The following is a 24,633-nucleotide window of genomic DNA, read 5'->3' on the forward strand; positions in this document are numbered from 1 at the left end:
TTTTAGTTAGAAACTTATACTTTAAGTAAATAAATAGTAGACTTACTGTTGCCCATAATATTCAGGGAAAGAAGAACTTCCTTTGGTCCTAAATATTTTCCTTAAGGCCTGTAGTTTCCCCATCAGAGGCAGGTCTCTTCTGTTTAAAAGGGTGCCTCAGTGGCTCAGTTGGTTAAGAGTCCAACTTTGGCTCAGAGGCCACTTTGGCTCACATGATGATCCCGTGGTCCATGAGTTCTTGTGGTCTGTGAGTTCAAGCAGGGCGTTGGGCTCTGTGCTGACAGCTCAGAGCCTGGAGCCTGCTTTGGATTTGGTATCTCCCTCTCTCTCTGTCCCTCCCCCATTCTCTCTCTCAAAAATAAATAAGTTTTTTAAAAAATTAAAAAAAACCCAGCTTAAAATGCAAAAGTATTTTGAGAATTAACACTTCAAACTGCTAGTATGCATTAATGCTGAGTGAAATGCTTATTAATTTAGAACATAGTGATAATTAGAATAAGGATGAAATACATATGAATAATATAATGTAATCCTAATTGTTAGGCACAGACATCATTTCCACAATTATCTCAGGGTACAGATAGAGGGAAGAGAATGGATCTTTTGGAAGTACTTGATTCTTAAACTGGTTGTCAGATATTTTCGCAATTTCGATTCGATTGTTAAGCTTTGTTGTTTTGAGAATGGCCAGTAGAAGCTTATTCATTTTGAGCACAGGCTTTGGTGTCACAAGGCTGGCATCTGGTCCCTGACACTACAGTTTACTCTGACCAAAATCAGTAATTGGTTCCAAAATCAGAATTTGGTTTCTTAAACTGTGAAATGGAAGTACTCATAATACCCCGAGTGGTAAAGCTGTTACCATGACTAAATGAGATTATGGTTCAAACGCTTAGAATGATGCCCGGCACATGTTAATGATCATTATCACCATTAAGTGGTTGAAATGGAAAATGAGTGTAGTCTGAATTTGTTATCGTTTTGGCTCTACCATCTGTTGGCTCTCTGTCCGAAACCTTCTCTCTATTCTTGTCTCATAGAGCCGTGCCAGTGAACAAGAGGGCACAAGAGTCCCCAGAAGCATCGTTTCTTTCCGGACCCGGTTCTCTCTTCCTTTGCCCTCCAGGGGCCGCTGCGTTTTCCCGAAAGCGCGCGGGAGGTCTGGTTGCCGCGAGACCGTCGCCAGGCAACCGCGTGTACACACACTTCTGGCCGGCCAGGGTCTCGTCAATATGGCGGCGCCGGGCACCCCCTCGACCTCTCCCCTCGACCTGTCTCCCACATCTGTGTCCCCGCCAGGACCGCCGCCGACCCCGCCCCCGACCTCGAACGCGCTCGCGAAGTCGCCCCTGGAGTCGAAGGCGAGCTCCCAGAGCCCACCGTCTCGCTCGACCTGCCAGGAGACCTCGTTGCCCCTCGCCGTGTTTTACGGGCCATTGGACGCTAAAAACCCGCTCCTGGCCTCCTGCGAGAGGGAGATCCGGGAATTACTAGGCTTTATGAGGAGAAAGAAGGCGTTAGCGACAACAGAGGAGCAGAAGCATGAATTCCACCGGCTTTGGTAAGCGGAGGCCGGGCCCTGGGGAGGGCGCCGGCCCAAGAAGGGCAACTCTTGGGGCCGGAGGAGATGCCCTTGAGGATGCCCACGGTGGTCCCAGAGCTGGGTCAGCGTTGCGAACCTGGAGATAAAAGCAAAGTTTAAGAAGTACAGACTCCTCGCGAGTACAACCCTTAATTCCTGGCAAATGTTATACCTTGGCTTCCTGCTCCGGTCAGAATAAAAATCAACACAGAAGTGTTTCATAACTCACTGTTCCTTCTGAGTGTTCCCCAATCGCTATCCCATGCCAGTAAATTGGCTCACTCGGGGACTTCGGGGGTTCACAACTTTCCATGCTGTGGGTACAGTTTTGTATATGAGGAAAAAGGAATACCTTTGAGGTGGCTTAGGTTCTTCAAAAAGTTCTTGATGCCATTAACTATGTGATTCTGTGAACATGTGCACTTTAATTCATTTTTATACCTTAATTCCTTTTTATATTGCTGTTAGGATCACAATGACTTTTTATTGATCTTGTGACTCATTTTGCACATATGTTTGCCCTTTGGGGGTTTCTATCCCCATGTTATTACTGAATTTCAAAGTACTCATTTTTAAGGTTCTTTCCTGTTTATGTCACCATCTTTCTTTCCTACTCAAAATACCTCACAAACCTAACTGTTACAAATGCAGACAAATGTCAAAGAAAACCAGAATAGTGAACAATTTCAACTTTCATTTTTCATTCATGCATTTAATATTGAAGAAATAGTTTTAACTTATATTTGTTCTTCATTAATGCATTTTAAGTATTTATTGAACACCTACTCTATATCACGTACCATTCTAGGAACTAGGGAAACCTCAAATTAACAAAAAGATTTAACAGTTTGTATCCTCATAGAGCGTACATTTTTGTTACTACAGACAGCTGCTAAACAAATATGTAAAGAAATCATTTTACAGGGAAAGAAGTGCTAGAAGAAAATTAGAGCAGAGAGTGGGGATGGAAGAAATGGTATGGTGTTGAAATTTAAAATGGGGGTGGCTAAGAGCATGGTCAGGGTAAGTCAGGAAAAGTAGCCTTTGAGAAAGATGAGAAAGAGATACAATGGCAAGTGATGAAGATTTCTGTAGGAAGCGTTGGCAGCAAGGGAGAATGACAAGTGTGAATTTCCTAGGATGGATAGTGACTGTGGGAAGAAAAGGCTTCTGGTAGGAAAGGGGCAGATCAAGAGTTTGTTTATTTATTTATTTATTTATTTATTTATTTATTTATTTATAGATTAAAAAAAATTTTTTTTAAGTAATTTCTACATTACTTAGAAATGGGTCTCAAACCCAGAACCCCAAAGATCAAGAGTCACGTGCACCACCGACTGAGTCAGCTAGGTGTCCCGCATCTAGTTTTAGATCTATTGCGATTGAAATGTAATTCAATGTCCAAGCAGAACTATTCTGTAGGTGGTTGGTCATTCAAGTCTGAAGGTCAGAGAAGATATACATTTGGGATTTGTCAGTGTACTAATGATATTTAAATCATGACACCTGATGGAGTAGTTAAGGGAGTGGAGTGTAGATGGAAAAAAGGAGAGTCTGAGGACTGATTCCTGGAACGCTCCAGCATTGACAAGTTGAGGGGATAAAAAATTGGCAGAGACTAAGAAGGAGTGGCCAAGGAGATAGGAAGAAAAGTGTGTGGTTTACTGGAAGCCAGGTAGAGAAACTGTTTCAAAGTAGGAAGTAATGATGGATTAACAGTGGCAAATCCTGCTAATGGGACAAATATGATGAGAACCCCAAGAATTGACCAATGAAAGCACATTACATACCTAAGCTATATTTATATCGCAAACATTTCTGTGTTTGTGCCTTAGGTAGCACTTTATCTTCCCATTCCCACGAGCATTCTAGTTCAAGTCACCACCATGTTGTGCTTTCCCCACAGCCTCTCGAGTCTGAAACCTGTCCTTCATTGAGCAGTCAGGGTAATCTTTATAAAGCAATCACCCGCTCTCGTCTAAAGATTTTCTATTGCTTCCTATTGCTTTTAGAATAAATTTAAGACTTCTTCTGCCATCCTCCAGGCTCTGAGCATCTGGCCCTGCTTGCCTCTTTCATCTCAGCCCATCCCTCACTTCTCTCTCAGGACTTTCCAGGGAGACAGATACAATTTTTTTCATCCCGGGCCTTTATATTTGCTGCCTCCTCTGTCTGAAATGTTCTTTCCTTGGCTTTTCAAATATCTGGCTCCCTCTTTTATTTCAGGTCTTACCTCAGTTACCTCCATAGAGTGCCTTTCCAATGTAATGCAGGTTTGGCCATCAATTAATACTTTTTATTTATTTGTTTTCTTGTGTGCTGTTTCCTCCATTAGAATGGAACCTCCCTGCTGACTTTGGATAATGTGCCTCTTTTTTACTTTTCTATCTCTAGCAACTGGCCTGGTGGTTGGGATAGAGCAAACTTTCAATGAATATTTGGTATTGAAAGAATTCAAGGGTTAGTATCCTTATATTTTCAGTAAGTGTTAATGTTATATATGGGAAAGTAGACCTGGGCCGATTGGTAAGTATAGTATCTGTCCTATCTTTAAAGAGACTGTAAGAGAATCATAAATGTTAATGACTGACATGGACCTTAGCAATCTAATCTCTCACACAATTTAGGTATTTATTTACACAACAACTTTTATTGAATGCCTACTATGTGTCCAGCATTGTACTCATCATGGTTTATATAGTGGTGAACAAAATAGGTAGGGAGTTGGTACTCATGGAGTTTAGAGAGAGAGAGAGAAAGAGAGAGAGAGAGAGATAGGCTTTCATTGAATCATTAAGTCAATATACAAACAACAAGTGCTATAAAGGAAGAAGCTACTGAATGCTTACATGTACCAGGCATCGTACTAGGTGCTGGGGATACCGTGGTGAACCAGACAAAGATCCCTGCCTTCTTGGTGCTTATATTCTAGAGGAAGAAATAGGAAATAAACATTTTAAATAAGTTTTATGGTGACCTAGAAAGTGATAAGTGCTTGGGAGAAAACTAAAGTGAGGAAGGGTTGTGGGGGGAGATAGGAGACTGCAGTTTTCAACAATGTGGTCAGAGTAGGTGACACTTGAGCAGAAGCTTGAAGAGAACACACCTTGGACCTACTTTCAAACGAATGGTGAGGGAGGTGACATTAAGCTGAGATTAGAAAGATACCAGGCAAAGAGAGTGGATAGACAGAGGGAAGAAGCATGTGAGAAAATCTTGGCAGGAAAGAGCCAGAGACTTGGGAGGAATGGACAGAAGCCCGCTAAGCATGGCTTGGTGAGTGTGGGTGCAGTGGTGTGAGGTGAGATTAGAGGCATAGCTAGGGCTATGGAAGGTTTTGGAGGCCTTTTGTAGAGTTTGCTTTTATTCTAAATGCAATGGGAAACCATTGGGTAGTTTTGGGCAAGGGATTAATCTTATTTAATTTATATATATACATACGTATATATAGTCTTATCCAAATGGAACAAGAATGCCAATGTGGAGGCCAGTTAGGAATACAGTTAGGTAGGATTCACTTTTATAACATATTTGACAGATGGTTAGTTTTTAAAAGAAAAAATATATAATTATAGGAACTTCCATAAACCAAAAAATTCAGGGTATCTAAATATAGATTTTGAGCATAACAGCAATGTCATTAAATTCAGAGTATGATAGATTATTTTAAAGGTATGCTTTTGTTATAATCACATGAGATTTAGATATTCTGTTTATATAGTTATGATTTCCTATTTTAGAAAATTCTAAATATCCAGCAGCAACTATAATAAATCAGCAATCCAAAGGACATTAACATTTTCTTAAATGATGCACATTATAGTGTATATTATATTTTCCTTGTTTAATCATTATGTAAGCCATTCCCAGTGAACAGTCTTAACTTGAACTTAAAGTTCACTTAAAAAAATTCTCTTACGTAACCTTGATTGATTTAACAAAGCTGGTATTTTTCGTTTGTGAGTAATAAACATAGTCATCATTATCTCATCTTTAAGGTTTGGAAGAATTAAATCTTTCATCTACATAATTTAAGAATTCTAGTAAGACATGCTGACTTTTTTGGGATTCATTATATTTATTCTAATACTGTGACATTTCATGAAGCAGCAAGTGAAAGTAAAAAATGTTAAAAAAAAATCCAAACCAAAAAGCCTCTTCCTTTTAAAATTTCTGTTGCTCCATTTCTCACACAATTTTTGGGGCATGGTTATTTACTACTTGGTACATGTATGTATTTTCCTACTACAGAATATTATTAATCTGTCCAAGAAGGTAAGAATATCCTGTCTCTATGCCTCCCTTGTCACTCAATCTATATCATTTAATTACTTGAATGAATTAATCTACATATTTCTGTTGAGGTTGTTCTGATAATATCCCAACATATACATCGTAAGTATTAGAGTCATCTTTAATCCCTAAGTTTACATTCCTACTTGAATTAGTCAGTTTGGGCTATTAATTATTAATTATTAATTACAAATTAGTCATTTTGGGCTCCCATGGCAAAACACCATACTCTGGGTGGCTTAAACAACAGAAATTTATTTGCTCCCAGTTCTGGAGGCTAGAAGTCCCAGATCAAGTTCTGGAAGGGTCAGTTTCTGGTGAAAGCACACTTCTCGACCACTTTGTCTTCTCGTAGCCTTTCCTCTGAGCAAGTGCAAAGAAAGAGATAGAGAAAGCAATTTCTCTGGTGTTCTTCCTAGATTGACATCCATGCCATCAGACCAGGGCCCTACCCTTATGACCTCATTTAACCTTAGTTACTTTCTTAGAGTACCCCTTTCCAAATACAGCCACACTGTGGGTTAGGACTTCAACATATGAATTGCAAGGGGACACACACATTCACTGTCCTCATTTAACACTGTACGTAACACTGTCCTCATCTAAAAATTTATGAGACAGGATTGGACAACTGTTAAGGGAAATTTGGATTTTTCCTTGAGGCATTTATAATTTCTGAGAGAGAAGGAAGGAGTAAGTATTAACTAAATAAATGAACAAATTGAGCAATGATCTGCTACCTTTTGAAACTGATTAGAAACCGTTTTGAGAATATTGTATGTTTTGTTCTTGTTTACTTGGTGGATGGAAGCAGGACCCTAATGGACTGACAGGAGAGTAGAATCCTTGAACTCTTTATAGAAAAAAAAAATAAGAACAAGGAATTTTTTCCTAGTCATTTATTTATTTATTCATTCATTCTTTCAACAAATAATTACTGACTATGTATGTAGATAGATATTCTGTAGATACTGACTATGTAGTAGATATTCACTACTCTTGAGGCTAGGCAATGGATAACAATGGATAACAAATCAAGGTCCTTGCCCTTGGGAAGTTTATGTTCCAGGGGACAGGCAGGCATAGTAATATACTTGTTAAGATCATGGATACACTGACCCTCAAGTCAATCAATATGTCAACTATATATTTGGGATATTGATACTACCTATCTCAGGGTTGTTGTAGAAATGAAATGGAGAAAAAAATGCATGTGGCAAAAGATCCAGAATAGCTAATGCAATACTGGAGGAGAACAAATTTGGAAGACTGACACTACTTGACTTCAAGTCTTCCTCTAAAGCTACAGTGATCAAGACAGTGTGGTATCAGTGAAAGAATGAACAAATGCATCATTGGGACAGAATAGAGAGTCCAGAGACCCACATACATATAAGCAACTGATCTTTGAGAGAGGAGAAAAGGCAATACAATGGAGCAAAGGTAGTCTTCTTCACAAATGGTGCTGGAACAACTGGACATCCACATGCAAACACTGGATCTCAGCACGCACTTTACACCCTTCACAAAAATCTGCTCAAAATGGATCAAAAACCTAAAAGTAAAATGCAATTCTGTGAAATTCTTAAAAGATAACATAAGAGAAATCTAGATGACTTTAGGTTTGACAATGACTTTTTAGGTGTAACACCAAAGTCACAGTCCATGAAGGAAAGAGTTGATAAACAGGACTTCATTAAAATGAAAAATCTCTGTTCTGTGAAAGACACCATGAATAAGATGAAAAGCCACAGATGGGAGAAAATATTTGCCAAAGACATATCTGATAAAGGACTGTTGTCCAAAATATACAAAAAAACCCTTAAAACTGAATAAGAAAACAACCTGATTTAAAAAATGGATCAGGGGCGCCTGGGTGGCGCGGTCGGTTAAGCGTCCGACTTCAGCCAGGTCACGATCTCACGGTCCGTGAGTTCGAGCCCCGCGTCGGGCTCTTGGGCTGATGGCTCGGAGCCTGGAGCCTGTTTCTGATTCTGTGTCTCCCTCTCTCTCTGCCCCTCCCCCGTTCATGCTCTGTCTCTCTCTGTCGCAAAAATAAATAAACGTTGAAAAAAAAAATTAAAAAAAAAATGGATCAAAGAACTTTAACAGACACCTCACCAAAGAAGATAATACAAACGGCAAATAAACCAGTGAAAAGGTGCTCCACACCATGTATGATCAAAAAATGAAAATTGAAGCAATGAGCTGCCTCTACATACCTATCAGAATTGCCAAAATCCAGAACACCGACATTCACTGCTGGAGAAGATGTGCAGCAACAGGGACTTCTCATTTATTGCTGGTGGGAATGCAAAATGGTATAGCCAATTTGGAAGTTCGTTTGGCAGTTTCTTACAAAACTATGCCTACCCTTATCATACAATCCATGCACTGATGCTTTTTTTTTTTTGGTATTGACCTAAAGAAGTTGAAAACATATCCATACAAAAACCTGCATGTGAATTTTTAAATATTTTTATTTTATTATTTTAATTTTTAATTAAAAAATTTAAATCCAAGTTAGTTAACATATAGTGTAATAATGATTTCAGGAATAGAATTTAGTGATCCATCACTTTCATATAATACCCAGTGCTCATCCCAACAAGTGCCTTCCTTAATGCTCATCACCCTTTAGACCAGGAACACCCTGCCAGCAACCCTCAGTTTGTTCTCTGTTTTTAAGAGTCTTATGGTTTGTCTCCCTGTTTTTATCTTATTTTTGCTTCCCTTCCCCATGTTCATCTGTTTTGTATCTTAAATTCCACATGTAAGTGAAATCATAGGATATTTGTTTTTCTCTATTTCGCTTAGCATAATATGCTCTAGTTCCATCCATGTTGTTGCAAATGGCAAGATTTCATTCTTTTTGATTGCCGAGTAATGCACATGGATGTTTATAGCAGCTTTATTCCAAATGCCACAACTTGGAAGCAAACAAGATACCTTTCAGTAAGTAAATGGATGAATAAAGCATGGTGTATCTAGACAATGGAATATTATTCAGCATTAAAAGGAAATGAGCTATGAAGCCATGAAAAAACATAGGGGAATCTTAAAGGCATATTACTAAGTAAAAGAAGCCAGTTTGAAAAAGCTACATGCTGTATGATTCCAACTATATGGCATTTTGAAAAAGGCAAAACTATGGAGAGAGTAAAAACCTCAGTGGTTGCCTAGGGTGAAGGGAGAGAAAGGGATGCATAGGCAGAGCACAGATTTTTAGGGCAGTGAAACTACTCTTTGTGATAGCATAATAATGGGTAAACGTCATTGTATACTGGTCCAAACCCATAGAATGTATAACACTAAGAGTAAACCCTAATGTAAACTATAGACACTAGGTGATAATGATATGTCAATGTACGTTTGTGAGTTGTAACAAATATACCACTTTGGTGGGGTGTGTTTATGATGGGGGAGGCTGTACATGTGTATGGGGCAGGCTGTATATGGGGAATCTCCATACCTTTTGCTCAGTTTTTCTGTGAACCTAAAACTACTCTAAAAAATAAAATCTGTTTTTAAAAATGCATGTACAGAGCTTTGATCAGTGCTTGGCATAAAGGAAGCAATAATTTTAAATATACTTAGTAATAATTAGACATTAACAGTAAGGCACATTGGAAAGACAGCACAAAATAAGTGCTTAAGGATAGTTTGCTAATTAATTGAGGTTTCCTGCTGACTTTGAAGATATTTTATTTTATGATTTTTACAGTGCCACCTCTTTGTTTAATATCTGGACCAAATATGCCCCGCGGCTGCCAGCTGCCTATTACAATGAAAAGCTTCTGAAGGTTGGAGATAGCCTTTGTGAAATAAAAGTAAGTGCCTCAGGAGTGAAAAAAGAGCCTAAGTGAAAATTACTTGACTAATTGTTATTATTATTTGGTTTGATACCATTCCTATTTTACATGATTTGATTTTTTTTTCTTAGAAAAATATGAATGAGTCTTACAAATTTTAATGAGGCACAGTAACCAAAAAAGTGTTTGTTTTTTTAATTTTGTAGTTGAGATTTTCCAGAGGTAAGAGATTCCTGAACGGAAAGACAGCTGGCTGGGGTTGGTGGGGCGGGAGCGCAGTCCCTAGTTAACAGAGGGTGTGGTAGGTGCCCAACAGGAAATGCTGAGTCATCATGTTCCTACCTTATACAAAGGAGCCCAGACACCACTTCCTGTTGATTTTCATGTGACTGACCTTGCCCAGTGACAACTTTCATGGTTCCTGGCCCAGCTGCTATGTTGTCTGGTTCCTAGTGCCCTGTTTTAATGACTTTCAACTCCTTAACGTTTTGCTATATGCAATTATAGCAGTCATTCCCTACATGCCCTGTTTCTTGCTTAGTATAATATTCCAAACTGAGCTTGTGCCCTATTTCTGGTTCCATAGTTAATGCCCACGTCTTGGATTGCTGTGAACTCGTGGGCTTGGTTCGGTAAGACCAACCAACCAAGACCACCTGGCTGGGTTTCAGTTAATGATAATGTAAGTTTTCCCCTTAAGCTCTGGCATAGGCCCAGATTATTCCAAGTTAAATGTGAATGTTTGACACATCTAGAATCCAAGGACCAAGAGTTATTTTACCCAAGGTGATTTTAGGACTTTTTCAATTTTTTCTTGATCTTCAGTTTTTTAGCTTCATTTTCTTCTTCCATTTCTATTTTCTGGACACGAAGTTTTGTTTTGTTTTGTTTTGTTTTGTTTTGTTTTGTTTTGTTTTGGAGGGAAATTTACCAAATGGAGAATAAGATGTGGAGGAAATTTCATAATGAAGATCTATTTTCTGCTGCCAAAATTAGAGCATCAGTTTAGCTTCATATCATTGGGCGGTGGTTCTTAGAAACTTGAAAGTAAAGGAAAACTGTGGAAAAACTATAGAAAAAAAGTTTTCTGTAGGAAAACTATAGAAAACAAACAAATGGGCAAGATCTAACTTGTGAGCTTTATTCATGTGAAGTGGAATAACTTTGACAAGCATTAGAAGAGTGTCCCCTCTCATTTTTATGCTTCTCAATATAAGAAGCTGGTGATACATAGCACAGTTTGGGGTTGTTTGTGGAGTATTCAGGTGGGTGGAGTGGATATTGGTGGAGGGAGGATGGAAGAACATGTTAGAAGCTGATAAAGTAAGTGCATGCTGTGTAGTGGCTAAGGATTCAGAATATTTCAGATAGAAAGGCCCAGATAGGATATTTTAAAATTTACTTAAAGGAACAAAGAAAACATTTTTATCTACCTTTCCCTTATGAGAAAGTGGACTGATAAAGGTAGAGTACTGAAAATGAACTTGACTTGTTACTTCCATTCTAGAATCTATATTTTAGTTACAGTAAAGATCATTTTGTTGGAATGGTCTTATTTATTTATTTATTTATTTATTTATTTATTTATTTTTGAGAGAGAGAGAGAGAGAGAGAGAGAGAGAGAGAGAGCGCACAGGGGAGGGGTAGAGGGAGAAAGAAAGAATCCCAAGCAGGCTTTATGCTGTCAGCACAGAGTCTGATGCTGGACTTGAACTCAGGAACCGTGAGATCATGACCTGATCGGAAATCAAGAGTCAGACACTTACCCAATCAACTGAGTCACCCAGGCACCCCCTGGAATAGTCTTGTTTGGAACCTAGATTTGAATTCATTTTATGAACCAACTTAGAAAGGGAAAGATTCAGAATTAATTAGTAAACAAGTAACAAGTCAATAGAAATAGAAACAAAAGTTTGACTGTGGTTGCCTCCCAAGGGGCTTCGTACCCCTACAGGCAGTTGACACATAGAGTAGCTGCTTTTCCTGGAGACAGTTGTTGGGGAGGAGGCTGACTCATATCCACAGCCTGGCTCACCTCACCTCCCCTGAAACTGCAGGTCACCTGTGCCCTGTGGGCTGCAGAAATGAGCTCTGATTCTGTAATGGGAACATAAGCATGAATTAGAACTAACAAGAATCCTAGATAACAATAGCACAGACTTTTTTTTTAAGGTTTTATTTTACTTTTTTCAAGCAATTTCTACACCCAACATGGGGCTTGAACTCACAACTCTGAGATCAAGAATCACATGCTCTACTGACTGAGCCAGCCAGGCACCCTAGCTCAGACTTTTTTGATTTGTCCTAATGTAGCCTCAAAGACCGTTGGCAGATGAGAGAGAGGAGAGAGTGTACCTTTCTTCTCTCCTCTCCCTTACTTCATTTCTTTTCTTTCTTTCTTTCCCTCTTTCCTCCTTTTCTCCCTCCCTTTCTACTCCCCCCCCTCCCCCGCCTTTTCTTGCTTTTTTGGAACTTAGGAGGTATCAGAAAAGCAAGGCTAGTTATGCAACTTATCTTCGTCTCTGAGTGGGTGGATTACCAGGATAGGTTGATGTTGAATTTTTGGATTTTGAGTATATATAGGTATTACCACACACTCCCTGGTGAATATTCCCATTATTATATCATCATTATTCACACCCTGGTGAATAATATCATCTTGGAGATTGTGATGGTCTTATTTCACAATAGGCTTGTTGGGAGGAGAATTCATGAAATAATGCAGCTAGTGCAGTGTGTGTTGCATAATATGTGTTTAGAAATGCTAGTGGTAATGGTAGTGGTAATGTGATGGTGGTAATAAGGGTAGTAGTAGTAATCATCAATATTGATACTATGAAGAACAATATGAATGTTCCTGAATTTTAATAATGATAAGTAAAATGGTATTTTGAAACTTGCATCAAGTCCTCTTTTTATTTCAGGAATATAAATTGGCCCTTTTACAGTGCTATGGAAGGTACCTTCAGCAGTTCCATGTCAACTTTGATGAGAATAAAGCAGATGTGAATCAATTCAAAACTGCCTTTTTTCCAAAAGGCCTTGGAGACAAAACTTCTGCTCATACAGTAAGATGAAAGCAGTAGCTATTTTAGCTACAGTTTATGATTAGCCATGCAATGTATTCTTTAGTTGACAGCTTCTAAATGTCTTTCATTTGCTTAGCATGGTGTTTGCTTGTGTGCTAAGTTGCTTAATAAATGTTTTCAGTGGCGGAGAAGAAAGTGCACGTATTAAACTTTGTGAAGATGTTTTGGAGATTGTGTCACTATAATCACTCATTCTTTCAGCAGGCGGTTATTATTGTTATATATTTGTAGAATGCTTTTAGTTGACGAAGTGCTTTGGAAAACATATTCGATCCTCAACAATTTCATGAATTAGAAACTATTATTATCCCTATTTTACAAAAGAGAAAGAGAAAGCTAATCACACAGTTAACTAGTGGCTCAGGAGATCAAACATAGATCTTTTGATACAAAAAATACTATGCTTTATTTCTAGTATACCAGTATTATTATTATGTTGATTGCTACCATTGATTCACTGGTTGAGCAGTTAGTGGGTGCTAAGTACTCTTCTGTATGCATTATATGAATTGTTGTCTTGCAGCTGCATTATAGTCCTAGAAGGTGGGTACTATAATGCCTCTTTTACAGAGGAGGGCACAGACACTAAGAAACCCAGCCCACTTGAAGCAGTGGGCAGAGTTGGTGTTTGAACCCTAATCAGAGTAACTCCAAAGCTATGTTATTCCAAACTTGATGAGTATTCAAGGCTTTGGAAACAATGTATGGTTTAATAAGAAGAAAACATCAGGGCATGTTTTGGGGGTACATTGAGCAGTTCATTTTGGCTGTACCATAGGTACGTGATTGAGAATACTGGGCATTATAAGTTGGCATCCCATTAGGAAGAGTACTGAATGAAAAGCTTAGGAGTTTGGACTTTTATGTCCTCTCCTGTGCTACCCTGATCCATGGCCCCATCTTTTTCTCTTGTGCTATTATTGCATGATCCTGCTTCCACCCAGCCTCTCTGGCTTAGCACCAGTGCACTGGTGAGCTTCTTCTAGAAAGGTTATATCCTAGATGTCTGTGTAGCTCATCCCTCCCTTACTTCATGTCCTCTTGCACTTACTTTGTGCTTTATTTTTCTTTATATCACTTATTATCATCAGATACATTTTTGTTTGTGTTTTTATTGCCTGTCTCCCCTTCTAGAATGTGAGCTTTATTAGGAAAGGAACTGCTCTAATCTCTAATCTGTATTGCCTGGAACAGTACTGGATATGTAATAGATGCACAATAAAGCTTTATTCAGTGAATGAACAAATGAAATGATATATTCTAGAATATAATCTTCTATTAATTTAGAAACACCACGCTGAATAGATTAGAAGGACAAAGACTGGAGGCAGACGGTAAAGCAGTGAAGCAAATTTAAGAGTATGTCAGCAGGACTGTTGTGAAGGGCGTGAAAAAATATGAATAATTTGTTTTTTTCCATGCTAAGTGTAAGGTTCTGGCATTCTGTGCTTCTGAATAAATATCTATAAAATAAGTAAGAGAATGAATGGATTGAATATAGTCCAGCAGGAACTTGACAATGCAGAACTAGAAGTCTTGAGAAGTTTTGTTAGAGAAATAGATTTTGGGGTTCAATGCATAAAGATCATAGATGAAGCAGTAATAATGTATAATTTACTATCAGAATATTTTTGTGCAAAGATACTCATGTTGTTTAATGATCCCCATTATACGTACTATAGAGAGGCATTATGGCAGAGTTGGTAAGAATTTGGTCCAGAGAGCCAGGCTGCCTGGGTTCGAGGAGCTTCTGTGCCACTTCCTAATGATGAGACCCTGGAGAAGTTATGTAATTTCTTTGTGCCTCAGTTTCCTCATCTCTAAAGCAGAAATAACCATAATACTTACCTCAAAGGATTGTTTTAGGATTGCTGAGATAATAAAAGACTTAGAATAGGGCCTGATACTCAAACAATATTAGGTATCACTATTGGTTTCTAAAAGAGAGAACATTTAAAAAAATTTTTTTAAATGTTTATTCATTTTTCAGAGAGAGAGATAGAGCGAGCAAGCAGGTGGGGGAGGGGCAGAGAGAGAGAGGGAGACACAGAATCCCAACCAGGTTCCAGGCTCCAAGCTGTCAGCACAGAGCCTGATGTAGGGCTCGAACCCATGAACTGTGAGACCATGACCTGAGCAGAAGTCGGATGCTTAACCAACTGAGCCACCCAGGCACACTGAGAGAACATTTTTAAAAATACTTATTTATTTATTTTTGAGAGAGAGAGAGAGAGAGAGAGAGAGGGAGAGAGCCTGAGTTGGGGGAAGGAGCAGAGAGAGAGAGAGAGAGAGAGAGAGAGAGAGAGAGAGAATGAATCCCAAGCAGTCTTTGCACTGTCAGCATAGGGCCTGAGGCTCAAACTCATGAATTGTGAGATCATGATCTGAGCTGAAATGAAGAGTCAGACAATTAACTGACTGAGCCACTCAGGTGCCCCTAAAAGAGCATTTTGAAGATAACGATTCCAACATGTACATGCAATCTATAAATCTCTTTTTCTGTGATACCAGTTATATGGTGGCTAGAAATAGTATGCATGGATCCAAGTGGGAAGTCTTATGTGGTAGAACAAGGCCCATTTGTACTATTGAGGGTTCACTCCCACAGCTTTAGCAGTACTGATGACTCTCTAGCCAAAATCTCTCATATGAGATATATGTCATAAACATCTCACACTCGACATATCCTAAGTTGAAACTTACCACCATTGTTTCATAATCGGCACCAGCCACTCACCCAAGCAGGAAATCACTGTAGACCACTCTCTCTATCTTCCTTCCACATCGAAATCCCATGGACTCAGACAAGACTTAAATCTTTTCATCCCTGATTCCAGCACCCATTTTAGGACCCTGGTATCTCTGGACTACTTTAAAGGCCTTTGATCTCTCTCAGTTTCCATGCTTGTAGCCTTGTGCCTCACCCTCTGCTTTTCATTTTCCACACTTTTGTCAGAATTAACTTCTAAACTATAAATCAAATCATTTTGTTCCACTGCCCCTTGATATTGCCCTTTAGCTAACGTCCATATTCCTTGGAATTATAGGGAATGCATGCCATGTTCTGACCATGAACTATCTCAATAGCCTAATCCCTCACTTTTTTTAAGATTTTAGTTTTACGCAATTTCTATACCCAGTGTGGGACTCGAACTCACAACCCTGGTATCAAGAGTTGCATGCTGTACTGACTTGAGCTAGCCAGCCACCTCAAAGTTTATTTATTTTTTGTAGTAATCTCTACCCCCAATGTGGGGCTTGAACTCACAACCCTGAGATCAAGAGTTGAATGCTCTTTGGACTGAGCCAGCCAGGCACCCCTAATCTCTTTATTTTAAGCCTTCTTACCCAACCTTATAAAAGACTTTCAGTTCAGTGACCACAGCAAACACTTTAAACATTCCTAACACTTCATGTGCCTGGAATGCTTTTCCTTCTGCGAAGAGCAGGGACCACATCTCCTTCATTCTCAAGTCCCTGTTGCTTAGCAGAGTGTGGCAAACAGAGGTGTTCAACAAACATTTGGTGAATGAATTGTGTAAATGGTAATAATTGCATCCACATTAATATGGCAAAATGCTATGAGGAGGGTTTATAAAATGTGATTCAATTCCATATTCTTGGAAATAGAATTTTGTACTTTTTTTTACTTTTGAATTTTTCTTTTTTGACTGAAGACAAGTAATCTTAACTAAATAGATGCTTTGAAGAAACCATTTTTACCACGTTTCTTTCCATATGTCTTAGTCCTTGAGGGCTGCTATAACAAAAATCCATAGACTGATGGTTTTTTAAAAATTTATTTATTTAAATTCAAGTTAGTTAATGCATAGTGTAGTATTGGTTTCAGGAGTAGAAGTCAGTGATTCATCACTTACACATAACACCAAGGGCTCATCCCAATACGTGCCCTCCTTAATGCCCATCACCCATCTAACCCATCTGCCCCCTACCCCCAGCAACCCTCAGTTTGTTCTCTTTAAGAGTCTCTTATGGTTTGCCTCCCTCTCTGTTTTTATCTTATTATATTTTTATAGACTGGATGGCTTAAACAATATTTATTTCTCTCAGTTCTGGAGGCTGGGAAGCACAAGGTTAGGGGCTGGAAGATTTGATGTCTGGTGAGGGCTCACTTTCTAATTCATAGATGGCTATCTTCTCTCTGTGTGCTCACATGACAGAAGGCAGTAGGGAGCTCTTTCAAGGTTTCTTTTATAAGCACACTAATCCTAGTAATGAAAGCTCTACCTTCATGACCTAATCACTTCCCAAAGACCCCACATCCAAATACCATCACAATGGGGGTTAGGTTTCAATATATAAACTGGGGGGGGGGCACAAATATTCAGTCTATAGCCCTGCATAATCTATTTAAGCAGAATCATTTCTATTTTAATTTTTCACATTTTAAGAAAATGCTTTTTTAAGTTGCATAAACTTTATTTATGTTCTTTGTATTTTCCCTGCATTTCAGTTTCATGCTTTAAGTGGCAAAAATATTTGCAACTATGAACTGGTCTGTGACAATGATGTGAACCTGCAGAATAAAGAATCTGTGACCCAGTGCCTGCAGATTTTGTCCTCCTTAAGACTCATCATGCAGGTGGCTCTGCCACTGGAACACCTTTGCTGGATTATTTTCAACGGTATATACCAATGTCTTTTATTTTTTATCACGCCTTTCAGAAAGTTATTTAAATGCCAAGTTGGATGGTAATTTGACTGACTGTCTTGTTATTTAAAACATTCATTGCATAATAAGATGATTATGGGGATTTTGTTTTTGTCTTTTTAATATTTTTGTTGCATTTTAGTTTGTCCTCGTCAGCAGGGACTTAAAAGAGAGGGTCAGAGGCTGTGGGGATAGTCAGTTTCAGGTGTAAAGAAGTAGGGGCCGTGGTTAATAAGTAAATATAAGTGGAGAAAGATCAAAGGACTGTTGCAGGTTAGGTTGATTCTAAGCATCATCCATTCATTGGTCCTCTTCTCAAATACTTTGGCTAGTGACTGTTGCTTTCTACTTATCAATCTTCTCTTCCTACTTGCTTCTGAGTGAGGGGCTCTGGGAATGTGTGTGTATATAATGTATTTACATGCATATATGCATTGCATACATACACATACATACATATATATTGTATTTGTCTTCTGAAATGAATCTTATCTGCCAAAATATAGCAGGGAGTTACAATTTTAATTTAATTTAAATTCTCTTTAAAGTTACAATCAGTCACCTACTATATTGATCTATGGATAATTTCTTGAAAGGAAAATGACAGTGTGTTCTCTATGTGTAAAACCAGGACAAAATAGCTTGAAAGAAAACATATTGGATTTTCCCTGATCTGTGGCAACTGGAAGTACATTTCCTAGCCTTTTCCTTCATCTCCCTCTCCAAATAATTTTTTTTGACATTTTGATTGAAATGAGAGCTCACATTTGCTGTCAGAGATGAGCCTGATTTTGGAAGAAGTTTTCAGTCCAGTGACTATGAAGCTTTTGTGTCTGATCATCCTCAAGAAGATGAAGAATCTGTGATTCCCTGAGTAGCCATTTGCCATCTTTCCACATGAACTGCTCACATATCTGGGCAGGACGAGAGGTTCTGTGCTCAAGGAGTGGTAGGCCTGAGGTGTGGGTCCCATGGTTGGACCTTGCTTAAGAGGTAGGTGGAAATGATGCAGCATAATTCCCTGGCTGCAGTCTTTTTAAGATCACAGACAAAAATATCCTAATACTCTAAAACAAAACCAAAACCAAAACCAATTTCTGTATCTTCTACATACCTTTACTAGATATGTGCTTTTTCTTTATACATATGGTATCATGCTCTAGATTTTATTCTGTTTCCTAAAATTTTTTTTTACTCAGTCCTATGGTTTTAGAACCTGACCAGTTTCCTATGTGTAAATCTAGTTCGTTAATTCTGCATGTTGAGTTGTGTTCCAGATATTCATACACCCCTCGGGATGGGCACCTGGTTTGCTCTACCTCTATAATTGCATAAATTATTCTACAATGAATATCCTTACATGTGTCTTTTTTATAAACCTAAGTTAGCGTTTTTTGGGGTTTATGTACATGAGTAGGATTGCTGGGTTGTGGGAGATACATATACTTAGTTTTGCTGACTACTATCCCTGTTTTAATTAACTCACCTCAAAGTTATTAAGGGCTGAGTATTGTTCTAAGTGCTAGGGACACAGGAGTGGACAACAGACAAAAACCCTGTTCTCATGCTTACATAATGCTTCAGGGAGATGATAAATCAAAATTAAATGGTGTGTTAGATAGTGATGAGTACTACGGAGAAAAATAAAGCCAAGAAGGGGATAGGGAGAAAAGAGGCGGGGCTGGAGCTGGGCAGCTATTTTAAACAGGGTCAGGGAAGGCCTCACCGAGATGACGAGATGACGTTTGAGTAAACACCTGACTGAGACATCTGGATATTTGGGGGAAGGGCATTCCAGCTGGGAGATTAACAAGTGCTAAGACCTTGTAGTTTTAAAATAAGTTCGGAGTTTAAAGAAAAATAAATTGACCTACAGTCAATTTATCAAAAATACATTTCACCTTTTCTGTTAGACATTAACACTGATTCTCTTTCCTTTTAATTGACTATTATGCATACACACTCTTGGTTTCTTAAGATAGTTAACCAATTTTGGTTCTTTCACAAACTCTAACTGGGTGTGTGACTATTGCATAATACCTTACTTCACAACCAACCTGAACCCAGCTCATTCAACCCTCACATAGTAAGATTATTTTGGTGGTGGCTGTCTTTGATGAAAAGGAGTCACATGACAAGGCAATAAACTCATATTAGGGATTTAGTTAAAAATAGAACAAAACAAACTTTCGGAGGTATCCTGAGATTTCACCCGTCTTCCATTTTGTATCGTTTACTCTCCCTGTCAGGCTTCTGCAGTGGGAATTTGTGAGCCATGCCAAGAACCTGAACCATCAAAGAAGGTTTCAGTTGTAAGTCAGGACATATTAGGGCTGGAAAGGTTAAAATCACATTTTTAAAGGACAGAGGGCCCTTGTCATTCTTGAGGGCAGTCTCCTGAGGTCTTTTGAAATTCCCCAGTTCCCGTTACTGACATGTTTACCCAGGCTCCTGGCTCCCACCTGAATCACATGTTTTGTGGAGAAGCATGAATTTGCTGTGGGTATCCTTACTTGGTGACTTTTTTAAATGAAGAAACACTATTATACAGTTTCATTTTTAAAGATTAAGGGTAAAGGTCAACAAAAACCACTTGAGATAAGAATGCTGGGCTTGAGCTGTTACTAGCCAACTGGTTTCTTCCCTGGTGCATCTTCTGTGAAATAACTAATTCCATGGTCTGGGAGCAGTCACACTGAGAAGGCTGAGTCCTTAAATGTTAAGGACCTATTGCATTGTCTATAAAGTTTATGGTGCTGTAAGTGTTTAAAAGTTTATTTGGGGCACCTGGGTGGTTCAGTCGGTTAAGTGTCTGACTTTGGCTCAGGTCATGATCTCGCGGTTCATGAGTTCGAGCCCCTCGTCGGGCTCTATGCTGACAGTTGGAGCCTGCTTTGGATTCTGTGTCTTCCTCTCTCTCTCCTCCTCCCCCACTCGCTCTCTCTCTCTCAAAAATAAACGTTAAAAAATTAAAAAACGTTTATTCAATATTTTTGTTATTGACATATAATTAATGGTTATTATGCTATGCTTACAAGGGTATTTTAATCAAGTGGTGTGTGTTTTGAAGCAGATGCTGTTTTCTCAGAAGCTCTTAAAGTTTAAGTGCAAACATGGATTCATAACTGTTGAATTTTGATGGTTGTGCATTTTAGATCAGATATTTTATAGAAAATATTTAGACTACTTGTCATTATAATTACATGCCTTTTAAAGGTATGTTACCATCTTTGGGGTATGTTTATAGCACGATAATGTCCTTTGTATATAGAGAGATGTCTGGTGATGTTGTTCCCCATTCCTGCTCCAACTCTGCCAGTTTTCTAGCTTCTGGTATTTAATTAATGACCTGACAAAAAAAAAATATCATACTTTAAATACGAGTTGGAAATGCTGTTTTTCACTGGAGTGCTTATACCTTAATAATGGGGCAAATATTATATGACACTGCAAATAAATAAAAAATAAATATATGTTTTGATTTTAAATTTTCATGAGTTTCTTTGCTTATTATTATGCTATTTTGATTAAAGATGTATTCTAATCTTATTTGGAGATAAATCTTTAGTTTTTCAATCATAGGGAAGCCATGGGAACCAACAGCATTTTGTATGAATTAATAAAACCACACGGTACCTAAATTATGCTACTAAAATATTCCTTTGTTCAATATATTTCAAAACTTATGCTTCCTTTCAAATGAGACTAAAAGATTCCTGTGGCAACTTACTTAAAATATGTTCAAATTAGTTCTTTTAATGATTTGGCTGCAAGTTACAAAAAAATTGTAACGATTATAAACTCTCTATTATCAGACTTTCTCATGAGATCACTTGTTTTAGGGACTACAGACTTAAACAACAGAAATTGGAATATAAAATCGCCATTATTTAACTGTAAAACATGTTAACAGTCTTTTTCTTCATCTAGGTACCATTTACATTTACACCATTTGCAGAAAACTGATGATCATAGGTCAGTCTTCCAAGGTATGAAATTTACTGACAAAATATCTTGCCTTGTATTTCCTGTTTTTCTCAAGACTTTTGTTAGCATTGAATGCTAAACAAAGGAAATCAGTGGATTATATAATAAAAGTTAATAAGTATATATTATATAGTTTTACTGTTCATACTTTTACTTTAACATGACCATCCGTAAAGATAAAAATCTAAAAAAAGACAATACAGTATTAATGAAAAAAAAAAAAAGAAAGAACTCCTAAAATTGATAGGTAATCTCCAGTGTTCTCAGTCTCTCAGATTAGTCATTACTTGTCAACTTGATACTGAACATCCCTCTGGTAACTATATCTTTAGGTAGGGTGACCATGCATCCTGGCTTGCCAGGACAGTCCTGGTTTATGTCTGTTTTCCTGGAGTAATTATTAATAGTGCTCCCTTTCACTCTTTAAAGTGTTCTGGTTTGGATAATAAACTATGGTTAGCCTGTTTATGTATGATGCTATGGAGTTTGGACTTTGTTCTCCTTGAACAGCTTGGACTTTACTTATGGCCCACCTGCTAGTTGGGTGAATGTACACCTAACCATTGGCCCAGTCATGAGCTGAGGGGAAGGGGACTTTATTTCATAAGAAGAATCTCACTTACTAGAACTTACTGCTCAGTTTTAGCTTGAGGAAGTGGCTGACACTTCTATTGACTTCCCTTCAATGTTGGTAGCACTTTTGTGTGTAGGAGACATATTTATTCCCTGTGTCAGTATCCAGTCATTAGAATATAGCCCAAGAGGGGAGAATATACTCCTGTTGAGACCATGCTTGAATTGTTTCTGGTGTCTGAAACATTCCTGCTTTATTTTTCTTTCCTGCATGCAAAACCTTACACTGAATATTCTAACACTCAGGTCAGATACTTTTTTTAAAAAATTTATTTCTTCAAAATATAACCCAAGTATCTTAAAATTTGACAATTCTTAAAAAATACAAATGGAAGAAAAGATGCTTGCATGCTCAGTGCATAACATTAATTATGTGTTCTCTCTGTTTTGTTCCTCAAATTTAAAAGCTCTATTACTGACAGTGACTCGAGCAAGCTCTGTGCCAGCATTTTGAATGTAAATTAAAATGAAGGGAGACTGTCTCATGAATAATGTAAATGTGGCCTACACACTATTCCAACAATTCTGCATTCAGTTCCAGATGATTTCCTAAAGAGAATTTGCATACTCCTGTTGCACTTGCTGTAGCAACAAATACTGCTTCACAGAACCATCATAGTTTGGTCTGCTACAGCATTTGTCTGCCAGAGCCTTGAAGGGCAGAGACATCCGTGCCAAAACTTAACTGTTAGTGTTTGTGCTTGTTAATGCTGAGAGAATTTTAGTTTAATGTCACAGTCATCTTAAAATGATTTCTTATTCAGATCCGATGTAAGACATCTCCTCTCCCCCTTATTGAACTTGAGCTTTTGTCTGACAAAATAAGGGCTGAAGGAGGACAGTTCTATGGCCCCAGTCTTGTGGGATAGGAATGGGGGCAAGTGAGAGATGCAAGAAATTTGGGGTGGTGGGTAGTTGTACAGTTAGCACTTGAAGACTGGAATGAGATTCTTTCAGTTTGTTCACTATAATAAGTTTCAAGGAAATTAATAATTTTCATCTAGAAATTCCCAAGCCCTCAGCTGGTGAGTTGATTCCTGAGCTGAGGCTATAAATGAACTTTATGGGTCCATTTAATGGGGACAAGTCCTTGGAGGTTCAGCCACATCTGAGTGCTTCTGGGTATGAGGGTTCCCGATTCTGCAGCAATTTTAGAATTCAAGTCTGTTATAGCATACAACAGAAAGAGAAATAGACATGGGATCCTCAGGCTTTTCCGGTGTCACCCTAGAGCAATCTAAACTCCTATTCCTATAGGATCTAGGCATAATGGCTACCATTTGTTATTATTATTGAATCTCTACTATGTGTTAGGTCTGTGTGAAGGGCATATATAATGCTCAGTATTGTCTTACGAGGTGGGCAATATCATCATCATCATTTATTGAATGAATGCCTACCATTTATCAGGTATGCTTCTGAGCACTTTCTTCACATATTATCTAATTTAATCCTCACACCACCACTTTGAGAAAGGTGCTATTATTAACTTCATCTTAAAGATGAAGAAGCTGAGGCTCAATGTCTCACATTTAGTTAGAGGTGTAGCTGAGGCCAATACTACACCGTACTGACACTCAACACCATTAGAAAAGTGATTGCATGGGGCGCCTGGGTGGCTCAGTTGGTTTGCCTGACTTCGGCTCAGGTCATGATCTCGCTGTCTGTGAGTTCGAGCCCCGCGTCGGGCTCTGTGCTGATGCCTGCTTCAGATTCTGTGTCTCCCTCTCTCTCTCTGCTCCTCCCCTGCTCACACTCTGTCTGTCTGTCTGTCTCTCTCTCTAAGATCAGTAAACATTAAAATTTAAAAAAAAGAAAAAAAAAAGAAAAGTGATTGCCTATTGACTAAATTTAACCATGTCATGACCCATCCTATTTTGGTTCACCTACTCAAATGGAGGAGCCGTGTAGGAGGGCTACTCGTTTTTGACATGACTCTGTATTCCTTAAGATGTTCTGAAGACCAGGACTGACCAGGGGCTCTTCCCTATATGGGAAACACTTGATTTGGTGCTCAGACAGGCCACCAGCAAAACCTCAAGGAATGGAGGGAGACCAGGCTTCTGAAGCCTCTTTCCCTAAAGATATATGACAACTTCACTTTCATTTATGGTATAATCTAGTTTCTTCTGAGGCATTTAAAATTGTAGTACAGTACTCAGCAAACATTAAAGAATACAGTAGAATATATATTCATCCTTACAGTTGATATCTGTTTCATTTTACTATAAAATTGAAATAGTTTAGTAAAATCTGCAGCTTGAACAATTATTGTCAAATCATTCCATGTGCCATTACATAAACTTCAAACCCAAACTTTGAAATGCCTCCAGGTGTTGTCTTCCTCCAATGATCCGCGCTGGTATAAATGATGCTGCAGTGCCGTCCTGTGGCTGAGCTGACTAATTGTGTGTGTGTTTCCTGCCCAACCTCTGAACCATGCTCTTGCTGGGCTCTTCTCACTGCGTTTTTCAAAAATATTTTTCCCTTATGAAGAAAGCGGTTCTACTGAAATCATTTTTTTAAATTAATAGAAATAGTTCTTCCTAGCTTTTGAGAGCAAGA

The 24,633-nt window shown here is 38.4% G+C and overlaps 1 protein-coding gene across 1 annotated transcript in view; it reads left to right on the forward strand.

Moving 5' to 3' along the window:
* Positions 1-375: 375 nt before the first annotated feature.
* CFAP54 (cilia and flagella associated protein 54) overlaps positions 376-24,633 on the forward strand; it is a 296,556-nt gene continuing 272,298 nt past the window's right edge. Inside the window, 5 exon segments of the mRNA XM_043562207.1 lie at positions 376-1,561; positions 9,600-9,705; positions 12,612-12,755; positions 17,251-17,422; positions 21,379-21,437. Of these exon segments, the coding sequence (XP_043418142.1) occupies positions 1,233-1,561; positions 9,600-9,705; positions 12,612-12,755; positions 17,251-17,422; positions 21,379-21,437 (810 nt within the window). The 5' untranslated portion in view covers positions 376-1,232.

The sequence above is a fragment of the Prionailurus bengalensis genome, chromosome B4 (genome assembly GCF_016509475.1).
Source record: "Prionailurus bengalensis isolate Pbe53 chromosome B4, Fcat_Pben_1.1_paternal_pri, whole genome shotgun sequence".
NCBI classification, from domain to species: Eukaryota; Metazoa; Chordata; class Mammalia; order Carnivora; family Felidae; genus Prionailurus; species Prionailurus bengalensis.